The sequence below is a fragment of the Pezoporus wallicus genome, unplaced genomic scaffold (assembly GCF_028554395.1).
Source record: "Pezoporus wallicus isolate ANWC-B61680 ecotype Strahan unplaced genomic scaffold, APGP_CSIRO_Pwel_v1 contig_10389, whole genome shotgun sequence".
Lineage (NCBI taxonomy): Eukaryota > Metazoa > Chordata > Aves > Psittaciformes > Psittacidae > Pezoporus > Pezoporus wallicus.
In genome coordinates this window covers 1,005,871-1,024,561 of record NW_026637666.1, presented here as the reverse complement: position 1 = coordinate 1,024,561, position 18,691 = coordinate 1,005,871, and the positions used below count along the sequence as shown (strand labels likewise).

Below are 18,691 nucleotides of genomic sequence, written 5' to 3'. Positions count from 1 at the left end.
GTTTCTCAGTATAAGCAAGCTTGTCACTAAAACAGAACGTTGTTCTCGTCAGCTCGAGCAGTAGCACCGAGTGTGTGAGCGTAACTGTCTGTGCTGTCTGCATGCAAGGAGATAATACTTGTGAAATGTGAGCACGAAGCACAGTCAAGTGTGTAGTAAGACTTTGCAGCTTTTTCTCATTAGAACTCTGATTTAGCAGATGGCAACGAAGTTTATTTTTCTACTGTAAAATTATTCTGTAGCCAAATTATGCCTATTTGGGACTTACAGTTATAGTGTCCATTTCCACTCCCCCCTCAGTAATTTTCTCATTATAATATCTGCTTTCTTCATTACTTGAAGAAAGCATGGATGGTCTCAGCTGCAGACTTACTCTGTTAAAAATGAAGTTTCTTGTACCTCAGTTCTGCTCTTTATTCAGAAGAGCTGGTATTTAAACAGCTGATAGGAATAAGGAAGCTAACCTGGTTTCCTGGTAGGTGTTAACTTTAATGTAGGCTGTAACTACTTTCTAATATGACAAATTTCTCTTTGGAATCAGTAACGTCAACTGGTGTTCTCACACATGGTGCATTCTCTCCATGGTGTTCAAAAAGCGTAAAGATTTGATGTTATCATTCAAAGAAAACAAGTGACCAGTGTGTCTCCTGTTACTGCTTGTGGACCTCGACTTGTATGAGAAACCCTCATTCATTAAACAAAGCTTATCTAACTTGAAGGAAGATTGAGACATTCAGACTAGATCCTTGTTAGAACCTCAGCCTTTGAGCTACAGGAAATGTATCTGAGAATGTTGATTTACTTGTTTAATATTATCTTAATGTAAGCTGATATGTATTGAAGTAACGTATGTGCAGTCTGTAACTGTTTTAAAAAAAGAGGGTTGTTGAATAAGTACAATTTATGCTTGAAAGCTTGTGTTATTTAGCACCAGGTTTGGGAATGTTCTACTCTGCTGAATTAGTCACTTTTCTCATGCTGCCTAAGTGTTAATAAATTATGGAGCTTCGAGGCAATGGAGGAAAAAAAGCAACACTGGTGGTTTCGTGTTAAAACTTAGGTTTGAGCTCTGTTCTCCTGCAGAATAAATCAACACGGATTTTTTTCTACCAGTGAAATCAAAACCAAACTCTCCTTAAAAGGCCACCACCACTACCAAAAATACCCCAGACCCCCCACAAAATTAAAACCCTCCCAAACATAAGAACAACACACCTAAAAGAAAACCACTTGGCTGTGACTTCTTTGCTGTTGCACTGCCTAAGAAATTCTTCCTGTCATCCACCTTTTATGGCGCTTCCTTGTGAGGATGTGCTGTAGGAAGGGAATGGTAATGGGAAGCTCCAGGTGCTGACAGGGCTGTCCATAGCATTCTAAACTGAATGGGACTGGGACCTGGATCCAGAGGTGACAAACTTGGGTTTGGGGATGTGATCAAGGGTTAAAAAATGCATCTCAAATGCCCCCAGAATTGCCTCTCTCAACTCACTTGCTGTTGATTGCTTTGGTCCAATTATCTTTTTCCTGTTCAGGTGGAAGGAGACTCTTAATGTGATCAGCATCAAATTACTGAAGCTGTTTTTTCAGAGTCAGTGTACTCAATTTGTACAAGAGTTGAAGTAGCTGCTCCCAAGACTAAAATTTGATGTTGATTTTTGTTTCATTGCTGGCAGTGGAAAGCCACTGATGGCAGTCACCTTGACTTTGCTAGGTAGGAAAGCTACAAGAAGTAAATATGCTGTAGCTGTTGGTCTGTTCTCATACACAGTTTTGTAGCCATATCTTTTGTGTTCACTGTGCACGTCTTGACTCTTTCAGGATGTGCATTTATAGGATTTTTAGTGCTATTCTTTTTTTGCCTTGAATTCATTTCAGCCAACCAGAAAGAGAAAGATATGCTCTACTTCAAAACTTGCTTTTTTCTGTCCAAGACACGGTCTGTCCTTGTATGGCTTCTAGTTTGATTTAACAACTCATTGAATGTATTTCTCTCTTCCCTCCCCTCCTGAGTATCTGACAATTTCTCTCCCTCTGTGGTCAAAAATACTGGAAAGCACTACTTACTTTTGTTACATATTTTTCTGGTGTTTTAATTCCTTGTTCATAGAAAGTCATTCCCATCTTTTTTTCTTCTCAACTCCATTGAGTGCTACTCCACACGTAAGTGCCAGTGGTGTTTGACACAAAGCCACCCATATTGCACTGCTGTCTGGGGCAGTCGTGCTGTGGTGGTCATGCCTAAAGCAAGATTTTATTGAGAGTGGATGAGCAGCATGGGTGGATTTGACAGCGGTGTTAGTTCTGAGGTTATTTCTAAGAAGTCTCCTGACAAAGTAAACCTGTTTCTGTGTCCTTTCTCATACCTGTAGTTGACAGGGATGTACAAGGCAGCGAGGAGGGCTCTGAGGGATCACTGCGCCTTTTTGTGTGCAGAATTTCAAGGTTGAACTCTTTGACTTGTTCTGTATCACGCTTTTCATTATTTCTGATCTCTCAGAGGAGAAATGTAAGCCTATCTTATTCTAAACTCCAGATTAGTGTCTGTGTATAGGCTGTCAGAACCAGGGCCTGCGAGATGTGAGAGACAGTTTCTTATGTCCATTTCCTTTTGGACAGAGGCTCAAGAAGGGAAAGAATAGACATGTTAGAACCTCTGTTTGGACTTGAGGTATCCCTCTATCATCTGTATTCTTGCAACACCCCTTTTTCATTTCATGCACGAGATTTCTGTAAATGCTTCTCGCTGGTCATTCTGTTGCTGCTTGGGAGGAGGGGGGTCTTGGAGCAAGAAGAAATCCCTGTATTAGTCTGATAGTCCTGAAATACTTGTCTTGTTTGGAGGAATACCTTTCTCACATGGTGCCTTTTGTATACTGGGATATGTAAAATCAAGCTCTTAAAAAAAGAAGAATTCAGGTTTAATCACTTCTTTCTGATCATTTGTTTGGACATGGATGGGGCATGACAATGAGTAATGTTTTTAACCTGGTGAGTTCCTTTTAGTGGATATAGATAGTTTAATACATTTGTACTTTATGATAAATGACAGCTATGACCTGGGCTAAATTACTAATCTTTATCTGAATTGACAGCGCTTGAGGAGAGATGGGCAGAATGAATCACTGCTGTATCTGACGTGTGTGAGGAGGTTATATTAAATGACTAATGATTTAATCTTTTTTTCCCCAAATTTTCTGAAACTGGGGTGGAATAGAAGAAAGTGGGAAGATGAAGTTGTTCTTATAAAGGCTGTGTGTTAGCTCAAGTATTTCTACATCATAAATGACAAATAATATTCTGTGATTTTTATTTTTTTTCTGTGCAGATTAATGGTGCAATGTAGGAAACCTCTAAAGGTTTCAGATGAACTGGTGCAAAAGTATCAGAGTAAAAACCAATACCTAGCAGCAGTAGCGACGGAAGCTGACCAGGAACCTGAAATTGATCCTTATGCCTTTGTTGATGGTGATGTGGAATTCTTATTCCCTGACAGTAAAAAAGATAGGCAGAACATTGAGAGGGAAGCTGGGAAGAAACACAAGGTGAGTAAAGGAGTGAGGAAACAAATCGGTGATGAGATTAAAACAAATTGCTTTAGTCACCAAATATAATTTAAATCCTTCTCTGTGTATTTAGAAGTACATTAAAGAAAATTGTATTCTAGCAGAAATGATCAATGAAATGATGCAGCATGCCTCTAGCTACACCTAAAATGTTTTTGGCACACTGATGGTGTTATTGCATTAGGGTTTATGGCTTATGCTGGGAGAACACTGCTGGAACAGAACAAAAATCAATCTATCTCTCTAGCCTTTCTGTAGAAATGGGTGATGGCAGGTGCTTGGGGAAGAGAGGAGGAATGAGGCAAGTGCTTTGTCCATGTGTGGAAAGGTTTGGGGTAGGTGAGCTGAACTGTGGCGAGTTGCCTGCACGGTGAATTTAGATTTTATTTAATTACTTTTCCTTCCCTTTTCCCCCTACCGGCTTCACTTTAGCTGGTACCAACTTAAAGCAAAAGTACCCCCTCCAAAAAAGGAGAAAATGTATCTGCATTGGGAGCCTGTATATTAAATTTACTTATTAGGAGTAGTTGCGGGTGCATGCACTCCTGGTATCGAGAGTTTCATTTAGTAACCAGTATAATTAGTGTGCAGCATCTGATAGCAAGTGTTTTTCAGCAAGGTGATGAGCAAGAAGCCACTGCTTGCTTTTTAAGTTTATCCCCAACACAAAATCTACGACTTACGTTCTTATCCATGCTCATCACCTGTGTGTGGCTGGCATATTGTCTGTATTCCGAGTTTCCTTCTCTCTGAGCAAATGCTAACCAGACCCCCTAGACCCTTGCTGAGCTAGAAGGCTAATGAGAACTTGATACAGTTGATATATACAAGAATTCCGCAGGGAGATAAAATGCCTCCCATCTTTCCAATTCATTTAAGTAAACTTTTGGACTTTTTTTTTTTTGTTTGCCTGCTTTGTAATAGGCTGAGGATGGGACATCTGGTGTTACAGTTCTATCCCATGAAGGAGAGGATGCTATGTCTCTATTTAGTCCTTCTGTCAAGCAAGGTAAAGTAACTTATTTTTATCTTTTATTTTTCCCCCTCTTTTAATTAGGCTATATTAATGATCTCTTGAATATTCAGTAGATTTTAATAGGTAACTAACATATTACTTTATGGTTTGCATTTCCTTGTCCCTTTGGAATTATGAATGTGTCTGGAACACATTTTTTTGGTTGCACCTTGCAAATAAATGTTCTCTATAAAATCCAAATGTTCCACCCCCGCTGTGGAAATAGTTCTTAAGATGTCTTTATTTTTTTAAATGAATATATATTGCCCATGTTTTTCTAATGTCTGTTTTGCTTTATAGATGCCCAACGTATTGCTGCTCATGCTCGCACTGCATCAACTAGCCTGTTCCATGAAACAGACTTGGTGGTCTCCTATACTGACCTTGACAATCTCTTCAATTCTGATGAAGATGAACTAACAGTAAGTGATGTGCAAAAGCAAGGGCAGCTGCTAGACAAAAAGCTGTGAGGAACAAGTATGTCTCTTAGGGGCTTGGTTTTTTTTTTTGGTATTTGTAGGAGATTGCAAAACATGCGCATAAGCAAGTGCTGTAGCTCCTCTTTAGCAGGTGTACTGTTCTAGTTGACTTATACATCATATTTTTTGATACAAACAAGCTTTTGATCTTATATCCTTACTATCTAGACAGCATATGCCTCTTGAATATACCTCTAGGTATAGTTTTACAGGTTCAGCAGTGGTACTAGTGCTTTTCTAATATGGTCTAGGTTCTGTTTCACTAGTCTATAAAGGTAATACCAAAATAAAACAAAAACTTCTGAAAGAGGCATTTAAACACGTGGACATTCTGCCAAGTAAGTTGCCTCATTGCAGCAGCTATTATCTTGGAACAGTTTCTCTTGCAGTCTCTGATGGCTCTGAATCCATTATCTTTCTAGTCTCTATTTCAATACTGTTTGTAATCAGTTGTCTTTCCCGAACTGTACTTTGCTCCATGCTTAATCCTAAATCCCCTTACCCAGACAAAATGCTCATCAACTTTAATGGGAGCTGTAGCTGAGTAAGGGCTGAAGGATCTTAATAGCCATCAAAGGTCATCATTATATAAAGCAAGCAGATTTTCTCTTAAAACATGAAGACTCTTTATTTTCTATAGCTGCTGGTACTGTCTAAACATTGTAAAATGTATCTCTTGTTCTTTTAATTTCAACAGCTTTTCTTCCCTGTACTTCTTGTTCCAGGATTTGTGTTTTTTGTGTTTCTATTCCTGTTCATTGGTAACACCAGTAACGTTAGCATGGCTTTGGGAGCATGTATGTTTTTCCTGATAGATTGTGGGCAGCCCTACTTAGCTTTTTTTAATTTGTCTGCTAACAGGCTGAGCGTTATTTTCCAAGTAGTCTTTCATTTTAATAGCATCGTGACTTGATGGGAGAGCATTCTCTGAGTTACAGGTATTAAGGGAGGACAAATGTAACCTAGCACTGGGCTTCTGATTTATTTTAATTTTTCTAAATATTATCCAAAGCCTCATCTTTGTATGTCTACTACACAGGAAAGATCCTGTTAGCAGGAAATATAAGCATGTGTTCATGTCTGAAGTGATTTTATTACAATACTACCTTTCTCTCTTAGCCTGGATCTAAAAGAACAGTGAATGGCACTGACGACAAATCCAACTGCAAAGAGGCAAAAGCAGGAAATCTAGACCCACTGTCATGCATAAGTAAGCTTATTTGGTTTTGGTGGTGTTTTCCCCCAACCCTGAACAGAGTACTAGCTCTAAACATTTGACTGCTAGTACGTTGTGGGAATTTGGGAACATGTGCTGCATTTGCCCTACTGAAATTTTGAGACATGTGAAACACTTCCAGATGTTTTTGTGCTCTAAAGCCTCCTTCTAATCTGAAACTAGGCACTGCAGATCTCCATAAAATGTATCCAACTCCACCTTCACTGGAACAACATATTATGGGATTTTCTCCAATGAACATGAATAATAAGGAATATGGCAGTATGGACACTACACTTGGAGGAACAGTACTTGAAGGGAATAGCTCCAGTGTGGGAGCTCAGTTCAGAATTGAAGTAGATGAGGGTTTTTGCAGCCCCAAACCTGCTGAAATAAAGGTAGGCAGTGCTGATAGTCCTGATAAATGTTTCTAATAATTATTGTTCTGTTTATTACTTAATCCTGAATGGGAACTGTGGAAAATTAAGTACAATTTGTAACTTGTGTTCTGCATTATGCTGGGGTAGCTGGTGCACATTCTAGTAAGTAGTATATAGTATTTTACCACTTAAAGGTCAAGAAAGAGTAATACACAATTAGTCATTAGTAAGCTGAAGGAATGCATTAGAGTGATTGCAGTTCCTTGTTTGTGTTAGCATATTGCTTTTCGGAGAGCCATGGCTGCGAATAACGTGTGTATACATCTAACTTCCTCTTCTGCAGCTGTATCAGGATTTACTGTTAAAGCACCACTGCTTGAACTTAGTCGTATTTTTTTGAGAAGTGTTTTAATTGTGCAAGTGGTCTGATTTCCATGCTGATGTTTTACCATGTCTCACTTTTAGGATTATTCGTATGTTTATAAACCCGAGAATTGTCAAGCTTTAGTGGGATGCTCCATGTTTGCACCACTGAAGACGCTTCCCAGCCAGTGTCTTCCTCCCATCAAACTGCCAGAGGAATGCATTTATCGCCAGAGTTGGGCTGTGGGAAAGTTGGATTTACTTCCTCCAGGACCTGCCATGCCATTCATCAAAGATGGGTATGACCTGTGCCACAGATGTTTAAGCTTTGGGAAGTGGTCAGTTATCCACACTATAGAAGTGCCCCTAAACTATTTTTCTTTGGTAACTCTGTAATGAGGCATATTTCTAAAGACAAGCTGTGTTTCTACAACTGACAAGAGCCTTTAGAATAATCCTTATGGTTACTCTTATGGTTAAACCTTACTGTAGGAAGCCATCTTCTCAAATAGCTTCTTAACTGTGCATACGTTTTATTCGTTGTCTCATTTAAAGGTTTCTTGGGGAAGCTTAATGGTGCAAGTCCAGTTTTAATAAGTAATGAAGATGGTAACAATCAAGATAAATGTAAACTTGGGACTTTGTTTTTTGCGGTGGTGTTGTAGGTACTGTAAGGACTTAGTAGGTGGTGCTTCTGTTTCTTAAATTGTTTTCTTAAATAGCAGTAGTAGGCTGCACTGGGAAACATTTCCTTTGATTGGAAGCTCTGCCCAGTGTGACATTGGCTGATAACAGTAGTATTGCAGCAGGCATTTCTGTAATCTGCATTTGGTAGTGATGGTCTTGCTGGCAGTTCATGAAGAATATATTTATTCCTCTTCTGCATTGCTAGCTGGTATAAATGGATTAGGCACCAAGGAGGCTATGCATGTGTTGATAAAATTATATGAATATTAAATCTTGGTGTTGATACTGACATTCGTTTGGTTAGGGTCATTTGTAAGCAATGTTTCCAGGTCTCATTAGCCTTGTAGGTCTTCAGAGGTACTCAGCTGCTTAGGAGAGCAAATGTTAAACATTTCCAGGTGATACTTTCCTCATGAATCCAGCTGAATCTGCTGCTGTGATAGACCCAGTATGTTTTCTTAGTGTGTGTCAACATGATGTGTAAATAAAACATGAACAAGAAAGGTGTCCTTTAGACTCCGTACAACCATAGAATTTATAATTTATTCTGACCACATTTGTTCTCTGGAAGCTTTGTGCAAAAGAAAAGACGAAAGGAGGTGGGGAAAGATTCTTAAACAGTGCTGTCAGTGGGAGTCCTGCAAAGTCATTTAGAACAAATGTTCTTGGAGTTCCTTAGGGAGTGAAAATCTTGCTGGGGATTATGAAAGGCTAGTTTAAAAAAGCAAATATTAATGAGGAAGGTCCTTCCTTTGAAATGTGAGACTTACACTTCAAACCCAGTATGTTGTATATGTAAAGTATTTCCTTCTTCTTCTGGCTGCCCTTAGTGATGGAAGCACTATGGATCAAGAGTATGGCCCTGCATACACACCACAAACTCATACTCCATTTGGGATGCCACCAAGTAGTGCACCTCCCAGTAACGGTGGAGCTGGAATTCTCCCTTCTCCTTCTACCCCTCGTTTCCCAACTCCTAGAACACCAAGGACTCCTCGAACCCCTCGTGGGGCTGGTGGACCTGCAAGTGCACAGGGTTCAGTCAAATATGAGAACTCTGATTTATACTCGCCAGCTTCCACGCCATCAACGTGTAGACCGCTTAACTCTGTTGAACCTGCAACTGTGCCTTCCATTCCAGAGGCACATAGTCTTTATGTGAATCTCATCCTCTCAGAGTCTGTAATGAATCTCTTCAAAGACTGTAACTTTGACAGCTGCTGCATATGTGTTTGCAATATGAACATCAAAGGTGCTGATGTTGGAGTTTACATTCCTGATCCAACACAAGAGGCCCAATACAGGTGTACCTGTGGTTTCAGTGCTGTTATGAATAGAAAATTCGGCAACAGTTCTGGACTGTTTCTTGAAGATGAATTGGATATTCTAGGGCGTAATACAGAGTGCGGCAAAGAAGCAGAAAAACGCTTTGAAGCTCTCAGAGCTACTTCTATTGAACATGGCAGTGGAGGGCTGAAAGAACCTGAGAAGCTGCCTGATGAGTTAATACTGCTGCTGCAGGATCAGTGCACCAACTTGTTCTCACCGTTTGGAGCAGCAGATCAAGATTCCATTCCCAAAGTTGGTGCAGTTAGCAACCTGGTACGTGTAGAAGAAAGGGATTGTTGCAATGACTGCTACTTAGCCTTGGAACATGGACGGCAGTTCATGGACAATATGTCAGGAGGGAAAGTTGATGAAGCACTTGTGAAAACTACTTGCTTGCACCACTGGTCAAAAAGAAACGGTAAATATTGAAACCAGCTTGTTTTCTACTTATCCACCTGTGAATGGGTTTTTTAAGGGTTTGTTTTTTGTATTTTTCCTTTGTGAATATTAGATGCTTAAGATTGTTTTTTCCACCTGTGTGCTTGCATAAACGTCTCTTTTAATGGTGTTGAGAATAACCATTCCTTTTATGTTCTGTGATGTACACTACACCAAGCAGAGTGTGGGCCTTGGCTGCCATCAGCTCTAAATTCCTAAGTGTAATGTAAGACCACGGTAACTGTCCACAGCACTTCATGGGGCTTATTCTTTTAAAGCAGCTTTTGGTGATTGCATCCACGGAGGCTCTGTGGAATGAGTGTACATAGGAAGTGTAGGCGGTTCAAATGGTGACTGTACTGTCAAGGCTACTGTGGCAGAATTAAACAAGATCTATGATACAACTGGCTTCCCCCTCCTTGAGGGTGGGTAGAACAATAGTTTAATGGCATGTGTGGCAAATACAGCGTTTTCGTAGCCTTGACTGTATGTTGGTCTGCCAGAGATCCTTGGATTTTTCCTTCTAGGGTCTAACTAATGAGACACTGTGTCATGGAATACTCTTTACTGTGTGTATTTGTGTACTTCTCTCAATAATAGTCTTTTCAAGTAGCAACTCCCGCAGGGTCAACAGTGAAATATGAAACTTTGGTAGCAGTTAGCTGCAATTCACAGTTGTTAACGAGGATGAGGAGGACTAGCAGTAAAACACAGCTTGGTTTCTGTGTATCAGTGGGGGTTAAGTTTAAAAAACTCAGGCTATGGATGTTCTCGGGCACCCAGAAGACTCAGTGTTACTGTGACCTTGGTATTTAGGATAAAAATATGTAAAGATACTTTTAAACAGAAGGCTGTGAAATTATAGCCATACCACATTTTGTGTCAGCTTTTTATTGTTAAACACTGTGTACGTTAAATGTCATAATGGTGGCAAGCCGATGAAATGGGCTGTGACTGTTTGATGCTTCCCTCGACTTCTGTAAAGTGAGCACTGGGTGGCAGTCTGCCTAACCCTCCTTCATTTGGAGGGGAAATCCTGCAGTTTAAGGGTTGTACAGCTTGGTCTTATGTTTGGGGTTTTATTATTGTTTTTAGTTTTAGGGGGTTTTCCCCATAATTTAAATCAACCTGGTAAAGCTTTCAGGGGAAAAACTCTACATGGAAACAAATAATGCTAAAAACCAATCTGTGTGTTTTCTAAGTGGCTGAGAGGGGAAGAAGAAGAAATCTGAGTTTGTGGGCTTAGCTTTTTACACCATGGCCTTTGGGTGGCCTGCGTGTACGTTTTGGAAGAGAGTGACTTAGTTTAGAATCAAGGTGATTGAGGATTGTGCGTTGTTTATTGCATCCTGTTGTTGCAGCAGGCCTTGACAGCTTTCTTGTCCTTGCAGTTGTGGACGTGAGCATGCAGTGTTCCCAGGACATCCTCCGCATGCTCCTCTCGCTCCAGCCCGTCCTTCAGGATGCAATACAGAAAAAGCGGACGGTGCGGTCCTGGGGTGTGCAGGGGCCCCTCACGTGGCAGCAGTTCCACAAGATGGCTGGCAGAGGCTCTTACGGTAAAGTGCTGACCAGTAGACCCCTGTCTGTTCAGCTCTGCTTGTTCTGGCCACCAAACCTCAGGGTCCGGGTGCTGTGCAGCCTGCTGGAATTCTAGATAGCATTTGTGACCTTTCTCTACGCTAACAAGAGCCATTAGACAAGGGGGAATTCTTCTCTTTAGAAAAATATTCTTTAAAACAATAGATGAATTAAAGATGTGAGTTTTAAAATGAACAGCTTCAATAGCACTGTTTATGTACACCTGATACCCCTCCAAGTGAGGGACTGAAATTGCCAAGATGGATTTAATGTTAAAAATAGAGTAATTGCTCTGGTTTTTGGTTTGGTTGGTTTTGTTTTTTTTTTACTCAAAAGACTCCAAAAATTAGCATAGTTAAAAATACTAGCTTTGAAACGCTTGAAAAAGTGTGCTTTATTGCTGAGTAGTTTCAGAACTGTGTTGAAGATCTGAGGTTATCCACTATTGTGGATAATGGCCAACACATTATGCACGTTTACAGATACAAGGTAAATTTTGTGCATTTGAGATTTAAACTGACTTCATTGGCATATGAGATTGATTTACCACTGTGTAGAAGAGTGACCTTTCACCAGCAGATCTTTTGTAGCTATATTTAGAACACGGCAATTATGCATTTACATGTACTATAAATGCACGTTCAGTTTTGGTTTGTCTTCCTTCTGTGGTCCTTTACATATCTGCTTTGACTATTTACATTTCTTCCCTCTCGCTTTTTGATCACCAATTACTTAGGCTCTCCTCTTGGACAGAAAGATCTGTTCCTGCTCGTGTGTGTACTGATAGAAATAGTAAACAACCGTGGAACTTCTTCTTGAGGTCCCAGGAGATTTCAAATGAAAACAATTAGCTGATGCTTTTTTTGCAGAGGGTTGGATCATACATGCAGGTTTTCAGTTTGTATCTGTTACAATGAGAACTGTTCCATTTATAACCAGTGCTACTTCCTGTTAGATGCTGGGAATGCTCGTGTTTTTTCTGTTCGTGTTTCCTAGAAGCAGGGTGTTAATTTTAAGCTTTCTGCTTAATATATTGGAAAATGTGTCTTGCTTTTCCAGGAACTGATGAGTCCCCAGAACCACTGCCAATCCCAACATTTTTGTTGGGATACGATTATGATTTTCTGGTGCTGTCTCCATTTGCATTGCCGTATTGGGAGAGGCTGATGTTGGAACCTTATGGATCTCAAAGAGATGTTGCTTATGTTGTGGTGTGCCCAGAGAACGAAGCTCTGCTGAATGGAGCAAAAAGCTTCTTTAGGGATCTGACTGCAATATATGAGGTACATTATTTATGGCAGTTAGCAGTGAGATGGAGTTTTTGAAAGACTGTGTCTAATACAAACTCATAACTACTCATCAGGCTTGTCTCAGATGATATAAACACTTGCATGGAATGCTATCTCAGAAAGCTGCTAGAAAGGATTTTAGGAATGGGCACTTGGAAGATAAAGGGTTGCTCATGCTGCTCGCTGTTCCTTTTGGTAGTAGCTGTTTTGAGTCTTTATCGGATAAACGCCACTCAGTGGTAAAACTCTGTATTACCACTTCAATTGTTTTAGCTGTAATTAATTAATTAAATACATGTATCACTTAGATTGTGATTAAAATTAGAGTAGATGATGTATGGACCTGGTTTTCTTGCATTTAGGAAAACCTGAAAATAAGTTATAAAATCACTATATAGCCTTTCAGAGTGGCATAGTAGTCTAGGATTAAAACGTTACTTTGGAATATCATAATTGATCTATTAGTTCTCTGTTTTTACACATACGTGATTCTTTGTGTGATATTAAATGTTTGTAAGGCTTACAAATTCCTCATCTTGCCTCTTCTTTTTCCTTCTTTTCAGTCATGCAGGCTTGGTCAGCACAGACCTATCTGTAAGTTATTGCCTGATGGGATCATGAGAGTTGGTCCTACTGCTTCAAAGAAACTTTCTGAGAAGCTGCTCACAGAGTGGTTCTCACAGACAGCTAATGCCAACAACGAAGCGTTTTCCAAACTCAAACTATATGCTCAAGTTTGCAGATATGAGCTGGGTATGAAATTTTTCTTAGTGTTTCTTATTTCCTGCGATTACCACTTAATCCATTCCAGTAGAGAGGAAAGAAATCATTGCCTTCATTCATTGAGTCTTATTGTTTGTTGTGGTTTTCTGCTTTTAAGCTTGAGGGGGAAAAAAACACATTCAACCCCCCGACATACTAAATACATGCTAAAATGGCTTCTTACCATCTATCAGTATCTTTAGGGAATGGCAGCTTTGCTGCCTGGCAGGGACCTGGATTGTCTTTTTGCACTGGTGACTTAAGATTGTGAAGCAGTGCTTTCTTGCAATTCAACATGGCTGGAAAAGAAAATGTTTAAGAAAAAGAAAGTATTTCTGGATATTTCTGAAAGAGTCTTACAAGAATACTGGAATTTGAACATTTAATACGGGTATTTTAATTAGAGAGGTAAAATATACGCTGAAGGTTTGCTCTCAGTTTCGTTGAAATTATAGATGATGTATGCTTAAAACCAGCTGCAATATAAAATTTATGCTCTTTTCTGGTTTTAGGTCCTTATCTCGCTTCTCAGCCTTTGGACAATTCTTTACTTTCCCAAATAAATCTGGTCCCTCCCTCCAGCCAGCCGGCCTCCGCTCTGCCTCCAGTGACAGCTAACACTGGAAATCCTAACACTCCGTCATCTGCTCCTGCAGCTCCCACCAGTAGTACTATTACAGTGACATCAAACAGTGCCATGTCTTCTGCAGCTACTACAGCTAATTCGACGTTGACCACCACTGCCCCATCGTCCTCTTCTGCCAGCCTAGGCAGTGGGATCCCTACAAGCAAGCCTTCTTCATTTCCACCTTTTAGCAGTATGAACAATACCACTTCTGCCTCCCTGCCCACTCAGGCTGCAACAGTCCAAAATGGGCAAACAGGAGGACAGCAGCAACAGCCAACACTGCAAACAGCTGGGATGTCTGGAGATGCTGCTTCAGCGCCTGCACAGCCCCACCCAGAAGTTTCTGAAAGGTAATGAACTGCAGAGTCAAACCTTCTTTGGCTAAAAAAGAACCCCTCAGCTCAACTAATGTGAACCTGTTAATGCTGCTCTTGTCCCTTCAGTAAAAATCCTGTATTTCTTTTCTCGCCACAAGGCTGCTCTTCAGAGAGGATGAGAGCTCCTCCGTAGTGGAGCTGAACTTTTTGGTTCTAGTCTTAGCCACAGTTCTAATAGTATCTCAGTGTCTGCTGTGGTACAAAAATAAACTTTAAAATTCACCAAACTATGCACTGTCAGCATCTTAAAGTTCTACTTTCTGTTATCAAAGTTGTAGCAGTAGACAGCTCTTACTGAGAGACCAACCTTGTAAATGCTTTTGTTCCCCAGTTAAAGCAATAGAGCTATGTGCTGTTGTGTTTCTGTAATAAAGAAGGCTAAAGCAAAGACAAGCAATTCTGAGTTGCTGATAAGCTTGGATATAAGAATGAAATAAAAAGACTGTTTCTTACACCACAGTTGACTTAAAGGTCTTTCAGACCAAATCTGACGATTTGATCTTAGCTTTAAAGTAAATCAGTATAAAACTTGGTTTTTGCTAACTGGTTTCAAAATTTCATTTCCAGCACTATGGATCGTGATAAAGTTGGAGTCCCTACAGATGGAGATTCGCATGCTATCACCTACCCCCCTGCAATTGTAGTTTACATTATCGATCCTTTTACGTATGAAAAAAAGGATGAGAACAGCAGCTCATCTAGTTTGTGGACACTTGGACTTCTGCGCTGCTTCTTAGAGATGGTTCAGGTTCTTCCTCCTAACATCAAGAATATAATTTCTGTGCAGGTGAGCTAACGTTTATAGAAACATGCTGAAGAAGGTATCTTTGGCTTTGGTTATGTTTTGGAGATGGTAACACCCTTGGGGTGAAATTTTGCTTTGTAAACCTTACTTACAATTCTACTGCTGTTAAATCATGAGGATTACAGTTTTTTAGAGCAGTTTGAGTGTTATTAGCCGAAGCCAAATCCTGTAGTAGATTCCAAACTCATCGGTCTTATCTCAGAAGAAATGTAGTGGCTCACTCCAATAATGAGTGACGTGTAGGAAAGCTGCTGGAATCACTGGAATCTGCGCTGCTGGCCTGACCCTGCTGGGTGTTAGTGCTCCTTCCTGGTAGACATCCAACTGTGATGTTGTCAGCAGCTGCAGAGCAAGTTAACAGAGGGCATCTTTTTGGAGAAATCGTTAAGATTCTCTTCTAAACAAATAGTTTTTTTCTCTGAAAAGCATTTCAAGGAGAATAATTCCTTGAAGTCCCACATAGCTTTGGAAGAAGTGGCAGGAGATAGCCAAGATCCACATCACCAAGTAAAATTCTGAAAGCTGCATCCCCAAATACTAGCTCAAAAGCCATTTTAATCTAATGATGAAACAGCAGTTATTTTTTTTTCTCCTCTGTAATCTGTTCTAGATTGTCCCGTGTCAGTACCTTCTCCAACCTGTGAAACATGAGGACCGGCAGATTTACACTCAGCATTTAAAATCTCTGGCATTTTCAGCTTTTACTCAGTGTCGGAGACCTCTTCCAACTTCCACCAATGTGAAAACATTAACTGGCTTTGGCCCAGGTTTAGCCATGGAAACGGCTCTTAAGAGCCCTGATGTGAGTATTGTTAACATGATTGTGTAAATATGCAGATCAGAGAAATGTCCCTGTTTATTAAATCACTAGGTCTTTCATGTTAACTAACTAGAGTCCTTAGGAATAATTGCTTCTTGAAACTTCATTGTGTGCTCTGTCATTTTTATAGAGACCTGAGTGCATTCGACTATACACCCCTCCTTTTATACTGGCTCCAGTAAAGGACAAGCAAACAGAGCTAGGAGAAACTTTTGGAGAAGCTGGCCAGAAGTATAACGTGCTTTTTGTAGGCTACTGTTTGTCTCACGATCAACGATGGCTTCTTGCATCTTGTACAGATCTCTATGGAGAACAGTTAGAAACTTGCATAATTAACATTGATGTACCAAACAGGTAAGAACAAAACTATTACATAAATTCTTAGCATGTGTATCTTTTCATTCCCATGAAGAATCTGTTTGTTTACGACGCTGTAAGAATAACTCTGACTTTTGCAGACTCCCTGTGTTGCAAAACCAGCTAAAGCAAACGGGTAATTTCTGTATTACACGCATATTGGTTTGAGTTAAATTTAAATTTCTAGAAGAATGTTACCTGATTTCATGTGATTCTTGAGTGGTTTTGTATGGGTGTTCATATTCACACACACACATGTAACCCCCATACACTTACTGGCTTTTGATGTCAGTGTTGGAATGTGATTAATTAAAGAACCACAAGCAGAAGTTGCAGTTGATGTACTACAACACAAACATTGCTGGGTTCTGGGACTGGTCAGGTTAATGCAAATAAGTTCCAAAAGTGGCAATAGAAACTTACTGCAGATGGGTCCTAGCTTTGTTTTCTCCCCTTTCTTAATTCTAGAGCTCGCAGGAAAAAGGGTTCTGCCCGCAGACTTGGTCTTCAGAAACTCTGGGAATGGTGCTTGGGACTTGTGCAGATGAGCTCTTTGCCATGGAGAGTTGTAATAGGCCGCCTGGGAAGAATAGGGCATGGGGAATTAAAAGGTAACATTGACATTTTTTAGAGCCTAAAATCGATTTGAAGGCTTAAATTTTCAATAATATAAAGTGTCTGTCCCCACTTCTGGCAGAAAACCTAAATAATTTGAGTTTCTTTGTGTATTCTGTATTAAGACTTGACGTTTACACCATGCCCTATTATATGCAAAATATGTATTCTGCAGCAAGCATTGTTCTCCTAGACAAACTGTATCATTTATTCCCTCAGACTGGAGTTGTTTGCTGAGTCGCCGAAACCTTCAGTCCCTTAGCAAGAGACTAAAAGACATGTGCAGAATGTGTGGTATCTCTGCTGCGGACTCCCCCAGTATTCTCAGTGCTTGTTTGGTGGCAATGGAACCACAGGGGTCCTTCATTATTATGCCAGGTATTTGATAAGCTCGCTCTTCCTCTTTTTTGGCAAGAGAACTAGTAATTTGGGGTTAACAAAACTAAGGAAATACTTGATTTCTCTTCCAAAGATTCTGTATCGACCGGCTCTGTATTTGGACGTAGCACCACTTTAAACATGCAGACATCTCAGCTGAACACCCCACAGGACACATCATGCACTCATATACTTGTGTTTCCCACATCTGCATCTGTGCAAGTAGCATCGTCAACTTACACCACTGAAAACTTGGATCTGGCCTTTAACACAAACAATGGTTAGTAGGTTGGATTTATTCTTGCTTTAAAACCAAACCCAACTGAAAAAAAAACCCTTGTCACTGCCCCTATAATAAGACTTTTATTGTAATGAACCCACAAGACTGATACGGAAAATCACTTGGTTTCAGAAGGCATTGTCATTTCCTGTACACAGCATATAGAAATTCACTGGTCTTGTTCTTTTTTCAAGATGGAGCAGACGGAATGGGAATCTTTGACTTGTTAGACACTGGAGATGATCTTGATCCTGATATTATAAATATTCTTCCTGCATCCCCTACTGGATCCCCTGTACATTCTCCAGGGTCCCACTACCCCCATGGAGGTGATATGGGCAAGGTAACTATTAGAGTAAAACCAGGGGGGTGGGAGGGATGTTTTGTTTGTTTTTTTTCCATCTGCTAATTTCCCTTTGTGTCATGAAAGGTTAGTACAAAATGTTTTGAATCAATTTCATATTGGATTGTCTTTGCAAGATTCATGTAATGCTTGGGTATTTCAGACTGCTTTGTGTTTTGAAAGCTACAGATAATTCCTATAAAGTTTGTGCTGTCCTAATATTAAACCATTGCCTGTTGTTTTACAGGGTCAAGGTACAGATCGATTGCTTTCAACAGAATCTCACGATGAAGTAACAAATATCCTGCAACAGCCATTGGCCCTTGGCTATTTTGTGTCAACTGCCAAAGCAGGTCCGTTGCCTGACTGGTTTTGGTCAGCGTGCCCTCAAGCACAAAATCAGTGTCCCCTGTTTCTTAAGGTACTGTAATTTAAGCCATCTTCCTGGGCAGCCTGACATAGAAAGTTGTGCAGTGTGCAGGGATCTGAATTACAAAAGCTATTATGTTCAAAATGAAGTTGCAGCCTGTCTCTTGGAATATGTCTGCTTTAGCTTCATGAGAGGTTGGGTGTTCAATTTCTGAGCTTTGGCTTTTTATGTTTCCTTGTTTTTAAGGCAAGAGAAAGGATTAATGGAAGTAGCAGATGTTCTGGAGGGTTCTGTGCTCTTCCAATGGTTTCTTCACAGTAGTCTGGGCTCCTTTCTTTCTCTGGCTTTGTGTTACAGTATTTTTAAGAACAGGCTGAGCTTCTAGACAAATCTCTGGTTAATGTCCTGCTCCTGTCGGGACCGGTAAAGTACGCAAGTGCCATGTAATATCTCAATTACACTGGGTAAAAAAGAAACAACTCTATTTATGTGTTGCAAAAAGCACAGAAGCCAGGTTTTCATGTTGGCTGCTGCCAAGCGATAGCCAATGTATCATCTGTCTGGATATTGTCTGATTCCCTTATCTTCTTATGGCACAGTCAAGACATACTTGGCA

At 40.2% G+C, this 18,691-nt stretch overlaps 1 protein-coding gene across 1 annotated transcript in view; it reads left to right on the top strand.

Moving 5' to 3' along the window:
- Positions 1-18,691, top strand: part of MED13 (mediator complex subunit 13) — a 53,704-nt gene that overhangs the window by 32,925 nt on the left and 2,088 nt on the right. The window contains exons 10-28 of the mRNA XM_057407139.1: positions 3,326-3,542; positions 4,488-4,572; positions 4,879-5,000; positions 6,177-6,267; positions 6,457-6,671; positions 7,119-7,315; positions 8,534-9,450; positions 10,862-11,029; positions 12,111-12,334; positions 12,904-13,093; positions 13,615-14,080; positions 14,675-14,894; positions 15,523-15,714; positions 15,863-16,086; positions 16,558-16,700; positions 16,924-17,082; positions 17,177-17,362; positions 17,557-17,705; positions 17,953-18,126. Coding sequence (XP_057263122.1) covers positions 3,326-3,542; positions 4,488-4,572; positions 4,879-5,000; positions 6,177-6,267; positions 6,457-6,671; positions 7,119-7,315; positions 8,534-9,450; positions 10,862-11,029; positions 12,111-12,334; positions 12,904-13,093; positions 13,615-14,080; positions 14,675-14,894; positions 15,523-15,714; positions 15,863-16,086; positions 16,558-16,700; positions 16,924-17,082; positions 17,177-17,362; positions 17,557-17,705; positions 17,953-18,126 — 4,339 coding nt within the window. The remainder of the gene's footprint in view (positions 1-3,325; positions 3,543-4,487; positions 4,573-4,878; positions 5,001-6,176; positions 6,268-6,456; positions 6,672-7,118; positions 7,316-8,533; positions 9,451-10,861; positions 11,030-12,110; positions 12,335-12,903; positions 13,094-13,614; positions 14,081-14,674; positions 14,895-15,522; positions 15,715-15,862; positions 16,087-16,557; positions 16,701-16,923; positions 17,083-17,176; positions 17,363-17,556; positions 17,706-17,952; positions 18,127-18,691) is intronic.